The 16,782-nt window shown below is 36.5% G+C and overlaps 1 protein-coding gene across 3 annotated transcripts in view; it reads left to right on the top strand.

Annotated features, from left to right (window-relative positions):
- The first annotated feature begins 7,296 nt into the window (after nucleotides 1-7,296).
- The window catches only part of LOC118549733 (negative regulator of P-body association), a 159,145-nt gene continuing 149,659 nt past the window's right edge, over nucleotides 7,297-16,782 (top strand). Inside the window, exons 1-3 of one of the 3 annotated variants that reach the window (XM_078065451.1) lie at nucleotides 7,297-7,647; nucleotides 9,386-9,504; nucleotides 9,937-11,056. In XM_078065451.1, coding sequence (XP_077921577.1) covers nucleotides 7,412-7,618 — 207 coding nt within the window. In that variant the 5' untranslated portion in view covers nucleotides 7,297-7,411 and the 3' untranslated portion in view covers nucleotides 7,619-7,647; nucleotides 9,386-9,504; nucleotides 9,937-11,056. Of the gene's footprint in view, nucleotides 7,648-9,385; nucleotides 9,521-9,936; nucleotides 11,057-16,782 lie in introns of those variants that run through there. The other 2 variants (XM_078065450.1, XM_078065452.1) reach the window with 2 other exon arrangements.

Below are 16,782 nucleotides of genomic sequence, written 5' to 3'. Positions count from 1 at the left end.
GCAAGCAGAGGGAGAGGAAGAAGCATGCTCCCCACTGAGCAAGGAGCCCAATGCGGGACTTGATCCCAGGACCCTGGGATCATGTCCGGGGATGAAGGCAGATGTTTAACCGACTGAGCCACCAAGACGCCCCAATCACACCTCAGTTCTAAAAACGATTCTGAAGAAACAGCAAAAAAAAAAAAAAAAAAAAATGCATATCAAAAAATAATAACTAGTGTTGGCAAGGATGTGGTGATATTGAAACGCTTGGGCACTCTTGGTTAAAATGTCAAATGGTGCAGCCACTATGGAAAACATTTTGGTGTTTCCTCAAAAAAATTACACATTGAAATACTATGTGATCCATTAATTCCACTTCTGGGTCATATCCATAAAACTTGAAAGCAGGACCTTTGAGAGATATTTGTATACCCATGTTCTTGGAGGCATTACTCACAATAGTCCAAACGTGGAAGCAACCCTAATGTACAATAACAGGTGAATGGATGAATAAATTGTAGTATATACATACAATGGAATATTATTCAGCTTTTCAAAGGAAGGAAATCCTGGCACATATTCACCTTTTAAAGGGAAGAAAATTCTGACACATGCTACAACATGAATGAAACTTGAGGACATTATACTAAGCAAAATAAGTCATTCACAAAAAGACTAATATTGTATGATTCTATTTTAATGAGATACTAGAGTAATCAAACTAATAAAGACAGAAAGTAGAATGGTGGCTGCTAGGGACTGGGGGCAGTGGTGAATGAGGAGTTGTTGTTTAATGGTTATAGCATTTCAATTTAGCAAGATGAAGACTTCTGGAGATTGTTGCATAACAATCTGAGCTGTACACTTCAAAATGACTAAGATGATTAGGATTTTTCAAAATAAAAAAATAGTAAACTTTGTTATGTGTATGTTACCACAATAAAAATTTTATTGAATGGAGCACTGGGTGTTATACGCAAACAATGAATCATGGAACACTATATCTAAAACTAATGATGTAATGTATGGGGATTAACATAACAATAAAAAAATTTAAATTAAAAAAAAAAGTAATGATGTATGGTGATTAACATAACATAATAAAATTTAAAAAATATTAAAAATGAAGCACTGATACATTGTACAACATCATGAACCTGAAAAATATGCTTAGTGAAAGAATCCAGATGCATAAGATCATATATTGTATGATTCCATTCATATGAAATGTCCAATATAGACAAACCCATAGAGAGAGAAAATAAAAAATCAATGTAAGTCCATATAATGGGATTGTGTGCAGCCATTAAAAAAATTAACAACGAGAAGAAAGATTATATGGAAAAATCACTAAGCTATATGGTGAAGTTAAAAACACCAAAAAACTAAGTACAAAAACTGTGACTATATGGTCAACTTTGTGAAATAAAAAACACATATGCAGGTACATGCATCTCACACATATGTACCTGTGTATGTAAACAGATACACAAATTTACCTTCTGCTCCTCTCCCCCAAGCAATTATTGAAAACTGATTATAATGGTCAACTTTGGAAATTTTTACTTTTCATTTGGTATCTTTCCTGACTATTCACTTTTTCTAACCTTATATTATTTGTCTTTTACACTTATTTAAGTTTTTGGATGTTTAAAGAGGTTATCTAGGCAAAGAACTAATAGATATTTTTGCTTCCTTATTTTTATTTTATAGAATTCTTTAAAAAAATCATAGTGAAACATTACATTAAAAACCTAAATTAAAACAAAATAAATAATATGTCTAGTCTCACTCCAAATCATTCTTAGTTTCCATTTTATGAAAATCCTACAAAAACTCCATGGTTTTTGTCCTTAGATTGGTACTTAAAAACAATTAACAAAGAAATCCTTTACATTTGTACATGTAAGAGAAAAATTCTTGGCCTTGAGATAAAAGTTAATTTCCAAAAACAATCAGAATTAATCAACCAACTTCCTAACTTAAAATATTCAAAAATTTTCCCTCCCTTCCCCTATAAGATGAAGTCAGAGAGGGAGACAAACCATAAGAGACTCTTAACTATAGGAAACAAACTGAGGGTTGCTGAAGGGGAGGGGGGAATGGGGTAACTGGGTGATGGGCATTAAGGAGGGCATGTGATGTAATGAGCACTGGGTGTTATATGCAACTGATAAATTACTGAACTCTATATCTGAAATTAATGATACACTATATGTTAACTAATTGAATTCAAATAAAATAAGTAAAAATAAATAAATACCCCCAAATTAAAACAGATTAATATCATGCAGAGGTGGGTTCAATTTTGTTCTCTGTTGTCATTTTTTTCATTGAAGTATAAATGACATACATTATATTAGTTTCAGCTGTACAACATACTATTTTGACATTTGTATGCATTGGGAAATGATCACCACAATGAGTCTAGTTACCATCTGTCAGCACATAAAATTACAAAAATAATTTTTATGTAATAGGAAACTTTAAGATTTACTTTCTTAGCATCTTTCAAATTTGCAATACAATATTATTGAGTATAGTCACCATGCTCTATATTATATCCCTATGACATATTTATTTTATAACTGAACATTTGTACCTCTTGATCCCCTTTGCCCATTTTACCCACCTCCCAAACCTTCTCCCTTTTGGCAACCACCAATCTATTCTCTGTATCTATGAGTTTTGTTTTGCTTTCCTTCTTCATTTGCTTTGTTTTTTTGACTCCACATGTAAGTGAAATCATATGGTAATTGTTTTTCTCTGTCTTACTTCATTTAGCATAATACACTATAGGTCCATCCATATTGTCACAAATAGCAATACTTCATGGTTTCTCATGGTTGAGTCGTATTGCATTGTGTGCATATGTGTTTTTGTGTGTGTGTGTGTGTTATTGTGTGTGTGTATACCACATCTTCTTTATACATGTATCTATCAATTAACATGGGGATGCATATATCCTTTTGAGTTATTTTTTTTCCTTTGGATAAATATCCATAAGTGGAATTGCTGGATCATATGGTAGTTCTATTTTTAATTTTTTCAGGAACTTCCATACCGTTTTCCATAGTGGTTGCACCAATTTACATTCCCACCAACAGTGCACAAGGGTTCTCTTTTCTCCACATTCTCACCAACACTTATTTCTTGTCTTTTTGATAATAGCTATTCTAACAGGTGTGAGGGGATATCTCATTGTGGTTTTGATTTACATTTCCTTGATAATGAGTGATGTTGATAATCTTTTCATGAAACTATTGGCCATGTGCATATCTTCTTGGAGAAAATGTCTATTAGGATCCTCTGCCTATTTTTTAATCAGATTTTTTTTCTATTGAGTTGTATAAGTTCTTTATATATTATGGATATTGGCCCCTTATCAGATACACAATTTGCAAATATTTTCTTCCACTGAGTACATTACCTTTTTATTTTGTTGATGGTTTCCTTCACTATGCAGAAGCTTCTTAGTTTGTAGTCCCATTTGTTTGTTTTTGCTTTTGTTGCCATTGCCTTTGGAGCCAGATTAAAAAAAAAAAAAAACATATCGCCAAGACTGATGTCAAGGAGCTTACTGCCTATGTTTTCTTCTATGAGTTTTATGGTTTATGGTCTTACATTCCAGTCTTTAATCTGTTTTGAGTAAATTTTTGTGTATGGTGTAAAACAGTGATCCAGTTTCATTATTTTTCACATAGCTATCCAGTTTTCCCAACACCATTTATAGAAGAGACTGCCATTTCCCCTCTGTTGTCAACTTTTGAGCACTTTAAATTATGAAAGAAATTCAGATCTGTAACACTTCTCAAATCTGGTTTGAGAGGCAACACACGGAATGGGAGAAGATTTTTGCAAATGACGCCACAGACAAAGCTTTGGCTGATATCCAAGATCTATAAAGAACTTCTGAAACTCAACACCCAAAAAACAAATAATCAAGTCATAAAATGGGCAGAAGACATGAACAAACACTTCACCAAAGAAGACATACAAATGGCTAACAGACACATGAAAAAATGTTCATCATCATTAGCCATCAGGGAAATTCAAATCAAAACCACATTGAGATACCACCTTACACCAGTTAGAATGGCAAAAATGGACAGGGAAAGAAACAACAAATGTTGGAGAGGTTGTGGAGAAAGGGGAACCCTCTTACACTGTTAGTGGGAATGCAAGTTGGTACATCCACTTTGGAAAACATTGTGGAGGTGCCTCAAAAAATTAAAAATAGAGCTACCCTATGACCCAGCAATTGCACTACTGGGTATTTACCCCAAAGACACAGATGTAGTGAAAAGAAGGGCCATATGCACCCCAATGTTCATAGCAGCAATGTCCACAATAGCCGAACTGTGGAAAGAGCCGAGATGCCCTTCAACAGATGAATGGATAAAGAAGATGTGGTTCATATATACAATGGAATATTACTCAGCCATCAGAAAAGATGAATACCCAACTTTTACATCAACATGGATGGGACTGGAAGAGATTATGCTAAGTGAAATAAGTCAAGCAGAGAAAGTCAATTATCATGTGGTTTCACTTGTTTGTGGAACATAAGGAATAGCATGGAGGACATTAGGAGAAGGAAGGGAAAAATGAAGGGGGGGAATCGGAGGGGGAGATGAACCATGAGAGACTATGGACTTCAGGAAACAAACTGAGGGTTTTAGAGGGGAGAGGGGTGGGGGGATGGGTTAGCCCGGTGATGGGTATTAAGGAGGGCACATATTGCATGGAGCACTGGATGTTACACAAAAACAATGAATCATGGAACACTACATCGAAAACTAATGATGTACTGTATGGTGACTAACATAACATAATAAAATAAAATTTAAAAAATCTGGTTTGATAGCTCTTCAGCCTAACAGTGCCCTCTTCTGGTTTACTGATTCATGTTCATGTATTTCATCAATGTTAAAAAAAAAAAAAAGTTTAACTTGGAAAAGGTGATGGGGAAAATCATTTTGAGCCCTAGCTGTAAAAGGCTTTAGTTTTCCATTTTAGTATAACAAAAATAAACAAACAAAATCCAGTTGGGAGTATAATGGTGGTTACCAAGGACTGAGAGAGGGGGGAAAATGGAAGACATTGTTAAATGAGTATGAAAAAATTCTGGAGATCGGTAGTACAACATTGTGAATATACTCAACTACTAAACTGTACACTTAAAAATGATTAAGATGGAAAATTTTATGTGTATTTTACCACAATTAAAAATAAAAATAAATAAATCCAGTTGAGATACAAATAGTCCAGGTTGATGGCAGCAGCTTTAAGTTGGGACTGTTTTCACAAGTCAGATGTTTACCATAAATATAACATATCTGGATTTGATATAATTTTTAATTCCTGTTATTTTACTAAAATAGGCAATATTTATCTTAATTTACTAAAACAGTGGCTATAAAACAACTTAATTTCAACTTTTACTCTTAAAGTCTTCAGTTTCACAGATTGAGAGACTCATCTGAAAAGACTGCAAAAATGTTACTTCATTTACTTTGGAAAATAATGAAATATTCTGCGGTATAAAAAATAGTAATAAGGTTTGACTTGTACAACTGGGTAGAAAGGATGACATTCACTGAAATAAAGAAGACTAGGAAAGGAGCAAGCTTGGAGGATTAGGGATAGACCGATGGTTCTCAGTGGGGATGATTTTGCCTCCCAGGGGACATTTGGCAGTGTCTGGAGACATTTTTGGTTTTACAGCTGGTGAGGAAGTGTTACTGCCCTATGTTGGGATGGTGCTAAACATTCTACAACGCACAGGGCAGGCCCCTACCACAAAGAGGAATCTGGCCTCAAATGTCAGTAGTGCCAAGAGTGAGAAACACTAGGTTAGAGTCCTCTCCTCTGACTTTGGCTACTCTTTCTCAGGCTTTGCAGTAGACTACTCTTCTGTCTCTAACTACTCAATATTCTGTCTTTAGCCCACTTCCCTTTTCTCTATATTTTCTCTTGAGGACACATCCATCTTCATGACTTCAACTACCAGATCTATGTTGGTGATTCCCATATGTTATGTCTAGTCCCAACTGCTTTTCTAAATCTAAAGCATTGCTTCCCTTGATTTCCCTTCACATGTTTTCATTAACCCACTGCTACAATATTTTTCTTTTTTAGTAGCATTTGGTAGAAAACCACAGGGTCATTTATTTCCTAAACATTTATTTAGTATCTAGTTTGTGTAAAGGGCAGCACTGGTACTTAGAGGAAGGTAGTGATGGTGAAGATGAGAGGCAATCATGGTTAATAAGTACTTTAAATACATGATCCCTGATTATGGCAATAGTTTTAAAAGGAAGAAATTATTATCTCCTGGAAACTATACCTTTAACTATTTAATCGACTACTTAAATATCACAGAGCTTATAAATAACAGAGTATTTTAAAAGTTCTATTTTGACATTAAGGATTGAACTCTCTCTATTAAAAAACACTGAGGACAGTGGTGTAAAATGGTCTAGTTTGTACATAGCCACAGGGGGACAGACATAAATGATGAAGGTCTAAGAAGTTCAGTAGCCTTTTCTTCTAAGCCACATTGCACCCTCTTCTGGTTACTTACCATATATCATAGAATATAATACACCAGATAGTAAGATGAATTATTATTTTCCATAACTTTGGAAAAGAGAACAAAAACATTGCCAATTAAAGTATGACATTCCATCAATTGAGATTGAGATTCATCAACTGAAATTTGATAGATATTGAAACATTAAAAAAAATTAGACATTTAAAAAAGTAAGCCTTTAGAGATTTCTAATTTGTTAAAATACGAAGAAATAAGTGACATTACATTCTATGACATACGGTGACTATTTTCCACATTCAATTACCATGGTCAATGTTAGTGTGGTATTCTGCACTTTAGTCAACTAATACGTTTGCATATTGTTTTTTTAAATGGTCCTAGGTAGTTTCCTGGCTCTGTGTTGCTCATTGGCAACTCTATATAGTAAACCCCTTAGCTTTTTAAGAATTTCTTTGTTCTCCCCCTCCCCCACACCTGCGCACCTCCCCCCCCCCGCCCCTCCGAGCTTTTCCACAATCTATGCAGTTTACCATTTAGAAGTAAACCTAAATTTCTTCTAATCTTAAAATTGCATAGATTGTGTAAGACAGAACATAGATTTAGTTACATTTGGGGGGACGGGCAGAGGAAAAACATTAAATATTAAATATACGCTTCGTCTTCTTAAGACCCTCCTCTGTAGAAACATTAAAATAGGGTGGAGTAGGGAGGGGAGGGTGGAGACGGAGAGGGGATATGCGTTTCAGGATACAGGAAATACGGTAAGCGCGAAACCCGGAGGAAGCTCTGTGCCTGGAAGGGACCCGCCGCCATCTCAGGTCTCGGCCTCGCCGGGCCCACTAGAGAGAGCTGACGCCCAGTCCTATAATCCTTATGGGGGATCAACCTTGTGCCTCCGGGAGATCCACGCTCCCACCTGGAAATACCCGGGAAACCAGGCCTCCAAAAAAGCGCTGCCTCCTAGCTCCACGGTGGGATTATCCAGAAGGAACCCCCAACGGAGGTAGTAACCCTCTTCCCTCCGCACCTTCTCCTGCATCACCGGGCCTGAAATCGCACCCTCCTCCTCCGGAGAAGTAGTAGAATATACTTATCCCACCCCAAACCAGGTCAGATTCTTTCTTTCTCATCTTGAACATCCAGGCTCTCCGCAACTTAATTATGCAATTTCCCAGATCTCATTCCTCTTTTCTCTATTCTTTCCACGATTTCAAAATTGAAAAACAAAATAAACAAAAAAGGGGGCATTAAATAGCTCTTTCACAAAATACGTTTGGGTGAAATTATGGATATTTATAGACATTAATTAATTATTTTTAATATATTAGCTGTGATAATTGTGGTTATATTTTTTAAGAAATAGATTTAAATCTTTTGATATGCTTAAAAGTAATTCAGTGGGGCCGAAGTGGGGGTTACAAACAAAATGTTTATGAGTTGATCATAACTGGGTAATGCATACGTGGAGATTCATTATACTGTTCTCACTTTTGTGTATATTTGAAACTTTTCCATTTAAAAAGAGTCATTGATTCAAGATCAATAACATATGGAAGGCCTCATTCCTATGCTAACAGGCCTAATTCCTGGCTGACAGAGGGTATTCTAAAGTTAGTCGTCAGGAATGTATTTCTCTGTGTGTGTGGCAGGAAAATTTCGTAAGTAAAAAAAAAAAAAAGAAAGAAAGAAAAAAGTTATATTGTGGTAAGTGTAAACCCAAGTGCTTGTTCAGGGTATGCAGGGATCACTTAGGATGGACAAAGTCATTTTGCCTGGTTGTAATCATGACCCATCAAAAAGGAAAGGGGAACTTTGGTGCGCCTTAAAGGGTGAGTGATATCTGTCTTGTGGAAAGGGAGAGAATGCTTTTCAGGCCTGGTGTTTCCAGGACAAAAGCCCCAAAGCAGGCTTCTTCTGTGAAAAGCTTGGGTGTAACTGAATCTTGGAGAAAGACTTGGAGGTGCGATAGAGTGTTGCAGGGCCTTGAATGTTATGCTAAGGAGTATGTAGTTTAATCCAAAGGTGGTGGTAACCATTGGTAGATTTTCTATCAAGTGATGTATTTTAGGAGTCCAGTTTTTCCTATCAGAGGAACAACCTTCTATTTAGATGACCTTCTAGAATGCAAAAAAGAAAACCAAATCTGACCCAAGCGTCACAGATTCTTGTAATCCAAGGAAACAGGGCATCCTTTCTTCATTCATGCAATAAACCATTATGGAGCCCTTGCAAAGGACTAGGCATTGTGCTGGGAGCTGTAGAGAATGGATGACAAGGCATGGTGCCTGGTACATAGTAGGAGTGAAACATATTTGAATAAATAAGTCAATAAATGCTAGGATAACAGTGGAAACTAAGGAGGCTCTGGACTTGGGACTTAGAGATAGTGCATAGAAAAAGAATGAGCTCTGGTTTTGCTTGAAAGCATCATCCAGTCATTCCTTTACACTCTGATTTGCCTCAACTTTACTTCAATGTCCAAAAGGGTAATGGTGGTAGGGGGTAGGGCATAGGGATAGCAGTGCTCAGATAGAAAACAAAGGAGATTGTGCAAGGCAAAAAGTTCAAGAGCTACATAATTTCCTCTAGTGATTCAAATCATTGAAAATTGTAATAATAGCACATATTTACTAAACATTTTTTATGTGCTAGACCCTGTTCTAAAGTGCTTCCAGAATCTATGCTCTTAATTCGCAGTAGACCTCTTTTAATACTATCCATTTAACTGTTTTACAGGAATATATAATAGAAATGGGAGCATGGTAGATCATAAGGACTTAGGAGGCCAGGGAAGAGAGATGGACAATAACAGAGGAAATCATTTTACCTTATTTTATTATTTTTCAGTCTTTGAGGGATTGCAGAATGACTCCATTTCCTTGGTGCATTCATAAAATGGTTCATCTAGTGAAGACAATGAAGATTATTGACACCGCTGCCCTGCTTTTTCTGATGTCCTGCACCAGGTAATTGTGTTTTAAGGTAATTTATTTACCAAAACACTTATTAAGGGAGGAAGAGGAATAAGAGTTGTAAAAAGAAATAGCCAAACAAAAAACAAAGCTAGCACCAAATGGTAAAATTGAAACTTATTTTCTACATTATATGAAACCACATATACCATATAATAATAATGTAATTTATAAGCTGCTTTGTTAGATTCACTCCTAATTACCTTATAGTTTTTGTTGTTACTGGGAAATGTGTAAATGTGTTTAAAACCCATTTTCTGATTTTTTGCTGGTAAATGGGAACATGATTGATATTTTTACATACTGATTTTATATGCTACAGTCTTTCTGAATTCTGTTTGTTCTGATAATTTATAGATTTTCTGGGATTATATGTTAATTATATTGTGAATAATGGCAGTTTCTTGTCACTATTTCTTTTTTTAGCTTGTCTTACTGTGCCAGCTAGGATCTTCACTACAATGAGAAACAGTAACAGTGATAGAGGATTTTCTTCTCTTGCTTTTGAATTTACAAGGGAATTCTACAAATGTTTCACCATTTTTAGATTTGCTTCTTCAGGATAAGGAAATTCATTTCTAGTCTTAGTATGCTGAGACATTTTAATTATGAAGGAATATGGAGTTTTTCTCCATTAATTTGAGAGTGTGACCATGTGATAAATTACAGTAATCAATTTCTAATGTATTTTCTGATTTTGGTTTCATCACCCTCACCACTGAATATGTTGTTTTTAAAATTTTTGTTTTAATCTTTATTATTTTCTTTACTTGCTTTATGTTTGCTCTTTTTCTAATTTTTCTTCTGGACTTTTAGCCCAGTGACTATCAAGCTCCTTTTCTAAAATAAGAATTTATGACTATAAATCTTCTACTACATATGATGTTAAAAGAATTTCACAGATTTTTATATGTAGTATTTTATTGTCATTCAATTGTAATTTCTCTTATGATTTCTTTTCTGACTCATGAATTTGTTTAATTTACAAACACATGGGGCTCTTTTGTAAAAATCAGATTGTGAAATCATTAGTCCAATTACCGTTAAACTTCATCTTATTTTTTGCTTTAAAATGTTTTTTTTATCTTTCTGATAAGAAAAAGCAAAATTATATATGAGTTTCTCATTCCAAAAGATTTTGGCCATGTAAAACATTTCTTTAACTACATAGAAATCTTTGTGCATGTTTTTGAATGATGGAATTATTCCTGATATTTATATTTGAGTTCTTAAACTATTTATATGGGTTTTTTTGTTGTTATTGTTTTTTTTTAATCTCAAGTTTTTATTTAAATTCCTGTTAGTTAACATATAGTAAAACATTAGTTTCAGAAGAAGAATTTAGTGATTCATCACTTACATATAATACCCAGTGCTCATCACAAGTGCCCTCCTTAATACCCATCAACCATTTAGCCCATACCCCACCTACCTCCCTCCATCAACCCTCAGATTATTCTCTATAGGTAAGAGTCTCTTACGGTTTGCTTCCCTCTCTCTTTTTTTTTCTCCCTTCCTCTGTGTTCATCTGTTTTCTTTCTTAAATTCCACATATGAGTGAAATCAAATGGTATTTGTCTTTCTCTGACTTATTTCGCTTAGCATAATATACTGTAGCACCATCTACATCGTTGCAAATGGCAAGATTTCATTCTTTTTGATAGCTGAGTAATATCCCATTATGTATATATATATATATATATATATATATATATATATATATACACCACATCTTCTTTATCCATTCATCAGTAGATGGGCTTTGGGCTCTTTCTATAGTTTGGCTCTTGTTGATAATGCTGCTATAAACATCGAGGATCATGTGCCTCTTTGAATCTGTATTTTTGTATCCTTCGGTTAAATACCTAGTAGTGCAATTGCTGGATCATAGGGGAGTTCTATTTTTGACTTTTTGAGGAACCTCCATACTGTTTTCCAGAGTGGCTGCACCACTTTGCATTCCCACCTACAGTGTAGGAGGGTTCCCCTTGCTCCACATCCTCGCCAACACCTGTTGTTTCCTGTTGTTAATTTTAGCCATTCTGACAGTTGTGAGGTGGCATATCATCGTGGTTGTGGTTTGTATTTCCCTGATGATGAGTAATACTGAGCATCTTTTCATGTGTCTATTAGCCACCTGTATGTCTTCTTTGGAGAAATATCTGTTCATGTCTTTTGCCCATTTTTTAACTGGATTATTTATTTTTTAGGTGTTGAGTTTGATAAGTTCTTTATAGATTTTGGATAATAGTGCTTTATCTGATATGTCCTTTGCAAAAATCTTCTCCCATACTGTACATTGCCTTTTAGTTTTATTGAGTGTTCCCTTTACTATGCAGAAGTTTTTATCTTGATGAAGTCCCAGTAGTTCATTTTTGCTTCTGTTTCCCTTGCCTTTGGAGACGTATCCAGCAAGAAGTTGCTGTAGCCAAGGTCATGGAGGTTGCTGCCTCTGTTCTTCTCTAGGATTTTGATGGATTCCTGTCTCACATTGAGGTCTTTCATCCATTTTGAGTTTATCTTCGTGTATGGTATGAGAAAATGGTCCAGTTTCATTCTTCTGCATATGGCTGTCCAATTTCCCCAGCACCATTTATTGAAGAGACTGTCTTTTTTCCATTGGATATTCTTTCCTGGTTTTTCGAAGATTAGTGGACCATAGAGTTGAGGGTCCATTTCTGGAGTCTGTATTCCATTCCATTGATCTATGTGTCTGTTTTTGTGCCAATACCATACTGTCTTGGTGATCACAGCTTCAAAATATAGCTTGAAGTCCGGAATCATGATGTCTCCATCTTTGCTTTTCTTTTTCCGGGATGTTTTGGCCATTCCAGGTCTTTTGTGGTTCCATAATCGTTCTGGCTCTGTGAAAAATGCTTGTGGTATTTTGATAGGGATTGCATTAAAAGTGTAGGTTGTTTTGGGTAGTATAGACATTTTAACCATGTTTGTTCTTTCACTCTATGAACATGGAATGTTTTTCCATTTCTTTGTGTCCTCTTCAATTTCTTTCATAAGTGTTCTATAGTTTTCAGAGTACAGAACATTTATCTCTTTGGTTAGGTTTATTCCTAGGGATCTTATGGTTTTTGGTGCAGTTGCAAATGGGATTGATGCCTTGATGTTGGTACATTTTTGATTACTGATTTCCTTGCTGATTATGGGTCTGTTCAAATTTTCTAATTCTTCCTGTTTCAATTTTGGTAGTTTGTATGTTTCTAGGAATTTTTCCATTTCTTCCAGATTGCCCATTTATTGGCATATAACTTTTCATAATATTCTCTTATAATTATATTTCTGTGGTGTTGCTTGTGATCTCTCCTCTTTCATTTGTGATTTTATTTCTTTGTTCCTTTCTCTTTTTTTGATAAGTCTGGCTAGGGGTTTATCAATTTTCTTAATTCTTTGATCTGTTCTGTGTTTTTTTGTTTCTATATTGTTTATTTCTGCTCTAATCTTTATTATTTCTCTTCTTTTGGCTTTCGGCTTTATTTCTTGCTCCTTTTGTAGCTCCTTTAGATGTAAGGTTAGGTTGTGTATTTGAGACTTTTCTTGTTTGGTGAGGTAGGCATGTATTACAATATACTTCCCTCTTAGGACTGCCTCTGCTATGTGTTTTCATTTTCATTTGCTTCTTTGTACTTTTTTATTTTCTCTTTAATTTTCTGGTTAACCCATTCATTCTTATTAGGATGTTCTTTCACCTCCATGAATTTGTGGTCTTTCCAAATTTTTTCTGGTTTGACGCTAAATTTCATAGCATTGTGGTCTGTTATGCACGGTATGATCTCAGTCTTTTTTGTACTTGTTGAGGCCTAATTTGTGACCCAGTATGTGATCTATTCTGGAGAATGTTCTATCTGCACTTGAAAAGAATGTGTATTCTGCTATTTTAGGATGAAATGTTATGAATATATCTGTTAAGTCCATCTGGTCCAGTGTGTCATTCAAAGCCATTGTTTCATTTTTGATTTTCTGCCTGATGATCTGTCCATTGTTCTAAGTGGGAGCACTAAAGTCCTCTAGTATTATTGTATTATTGTCAGTGAGTTTGTTTATGTTTGTTTGATTTACATATTTGGGTCCCAAATTGGGGATAAATATTTACAATTGTTAGAAATTCTTGTTGGATAGATCCCTTAATTATGATATGGTTCCCTTCTTCATCTCTTCTCACAGTCTTTGGTTTAAAATCTAGTTTTCTGATATAAGTATTGACACTCTGGCTTTCTTTTGACATCCATTAGCATGATGAAAGGCTCTCCATCCCCTCACTTTGAATCTGCAGGTGTCTTTAGTTGTAAAATGAGTCTCTTTTAAGCAGCATATAGATAGGTCTTGTTTTTTTTTTTTTATCCATTCTGATACCTTTTGTCTTTTGATTGGAGAATATAGTCCATTTACATTCAGATTGATTATTGATAGATATGAATTTAGTGCCATTGTATTAACTGTGAAGTTGGTATTTCTGGATATTTTCTCTGTTACTTTCTAGTCTTTGTTGCTTTTCGTCTCATTTTCTCCACTCACACAGTCCCCCTTAAAATTTCTTTCACAGCTGGCTTAGTGGTCATGAACTCCTTTAGTTTTTGTTTGTCTGGGAAACTCTCTCTCTTCTTCTATTCTGAATGACAGCCTTAATGGATAAAGAATTCTTGGCTGCATATTTTTCCCATTCAGCACATTGAGTATATCATGCCACTCTCTTCTGGCCTGTTAAGTTTCTGTGGATCCATCTGATGCAAAGCTGATTTGTTTTCTCTTCTAGGTTAAGGAATTTTTTTCCCTTGCTGCTTACAAGATTCTTTCCTTATCTGTGTATTTTGTAAATTTCACCGTGCTGTATCTTGGTGTTGGCTTGCTTTTGTTGATTTTGATGGTAGTTCTTTGTGCCTCCTGGATTTCGATGTCTGTGTCCTTCTCCAGATTAGGCAGTTTTCAGCTATAATACCCTCAAATAAACCTTCTGCCCCTTTTCCCTTCTCTTCTTCTGGGACTGCTATGATACAAATGTTATTACACTTTATGGAGTCACTGAGTCCCTAAGTCTACATTCGTGATCCAGTATTTTTCTTTCCTTCTTCTTTTCAACTTCATTATTTTCCATAATTTTATCTTCTGTATGACTGATTTCGTTTCTCAGCTTCTTCCATCCTTGTGGTCATTGCATCCAGTTGGTTGTGCATCTTGGTTATAGCTTTTTTTATTTCTGCCTGACTAGTTTGTAGATCTTTTATCTCTGCTGTAAAGTATTCCCTAGTGTATTCTATGCTTTTTCTCAAGTCCAGCTAGCATCCTTAAGATTGTTGTTCAGGCATATTACTTATAACTGTTTTGATTAGATCAGTGGCCATTACCTCTTGGTCTTTCTTGTGGGATAGATTCCTCTGTCTTGACATTTTGCTTAGATCTCTATCTTCTGTGTGTTCAGAAAGAACTGTTACATTTCCTGCTCCTGAGAGTAATGGCTAAATTAAGAAAGATTATATACTGTCCAGAGCTTGGCACTTCAGGAAGTTTTTTTTGGTGTATTTTGTGTGTACTCTGCTGCTGTGTTTTGGCTGCTCCTTCACTTAGGTCAGTCCTCTGCAGAGTTTCTCCTTGCCTACAGTGGGGAGTGTTTGGACGTTGGACATTGAGTGGTGGGTTTTAACTAGGTGTGTTTTGATGTGCTTGTTAAAAATGGCTAGATCCTATTTCCCGCAAAGCTGAAGTTTTCCAGTACTCTATGATCAGTAGACTTTGTGCAGGGGGTTTGTGCTGGTCTTCTGGGAGAGGGGCCTGCTGTGCTGGTTCTCAGGTGGACTTGGCCTAGTGGAGATGCATCTACAAGGTACAGTGGGGTGGGGATTGTTATAAGCAACTGCAGCTTCCTCTGGGGGTGCTGTGTTGTTTGTTCACTGAAGTCTGTCTGTGCTGATGGATGGGAGGGAAATGGCCTCACCCCACTCTCATGTCCCCAAAGAGGGGAGTTCATGCCTGCTCCTGTTCAGGAAGCCCTCACAGAAGAGCGAACTATCTCCCCCTGTATGTCCCAAGATTCCATCAGAACCCTGTCTGTGTCTGTGCCATCCACCTGTCTGGTGGCACAGTATTCCTGTGTTTTATTTCAAGGGTGCAGCTGGGTTTCAAAACTCCAACAAATTTTAGGAACCTGGCAAGGTGCAAACCCACATTGATTCTCTGGGGAAGGTCTCACCACACTGTGGCTCAGGTCAGTTTGTCCCAGAAAAGCAGCCGCATGACTGTGCAGGGGTTCGGCATTTATGGTAGACCTCAGCCAAAAGCCGGCATCCAGGTTAGCTGCCTTCAGCAGGTTCCTCTGCTAGTTTGCTAATTAACAGTGCTGCTCAATGGTGCCCATTGTCTGTTTCATCCCCTCTCAGGTTATGCCACCTCTCCCAAAGAGGGGAACTGTCTCTCCCAGTGCAAACGAGGGTATCCTCAGACCATGCTGTCCACTTCTGGGCCTCTACCCTCTTCCCTAGACGAACACTACTGTGCCCACCTGGCACAACCCCAGCGATGGCGCAGACTTCTGAAACTTCAGACTTTGAGCTCCACTGCTTGTAAAAACAAAAAATAATCAGCCCCTCTCCTTTTCACAGTCAGTGGTTTTGGGGAAGTGTGTTTCTTGTGTAATCTCCTGCATGTTGGTTTCTCTCTCTCTCTTTCTCTCTCGATCCTCGCTCTGTGATAAGGCCTCCCTCCCTTCCGAAGCACCTGCAATTCTCTTCTCCCCCAAATCAACTGTCTGCAGCTCCTACCTTCCATGATGTGGCGCTTTTCTCCCTCTACATGTGCAGTTTGTTCTCAGTCCTCAGAGCAATTTCTTGGGTGTTCAGAATGATTTTATATTTATCTGTGTTCAAGGGACAAGGCAAGCATAGGGTCCCCCAACTACTCCACCATCTTAACTCATCCTCCTCTAAACTTTTTATTTTGATCTAATTTTACAATTCAAAAAAATTGTTAGAAAAAAAAAGAATATTACAAAGAACTCCCATATACTCTTTACCCAGATCCACCAGTTAACATTTATCTGGGGGTGTTTGCTTGCTTTTTTTATTCTCTATTTCTTTTTCTCCCTCTCATACCCCTTCTCCCTCTCCCTGCTCTTTTTTCCTTTACTCCTCCCCCACCCATCTCCTCTCCTCTACCTTCCCCTCTTCCTCTGCCCTTCCCCCTCTTCCTCTCTCTCTCTGAGCTATTTAAGAGTTCCTAGCAGATATCATGCTCGTTTACTGGGAAATACTTCAGTGCATATTTCCT

This window comes from Halichoerus grypus, chromosome X, assembly GCF_964656455.1.
Source record: "Halichoerus grypus chromosome X, mHalGry1.hap1.1, whole genome shotgun sequence".
Classification (NCBI taxonomy): domain Eukaryota; kingdom Metazoa; phylum Chordata; class Mammalia; order Carnivora; family Phocidae; genus Halichoerus; species Halichoerus grypus.
The sequence above is the reverse complement of the archived record's forward strand: the minus strand, read 5'-3'. Positions and strand labels throughout refer to the sequence as shown.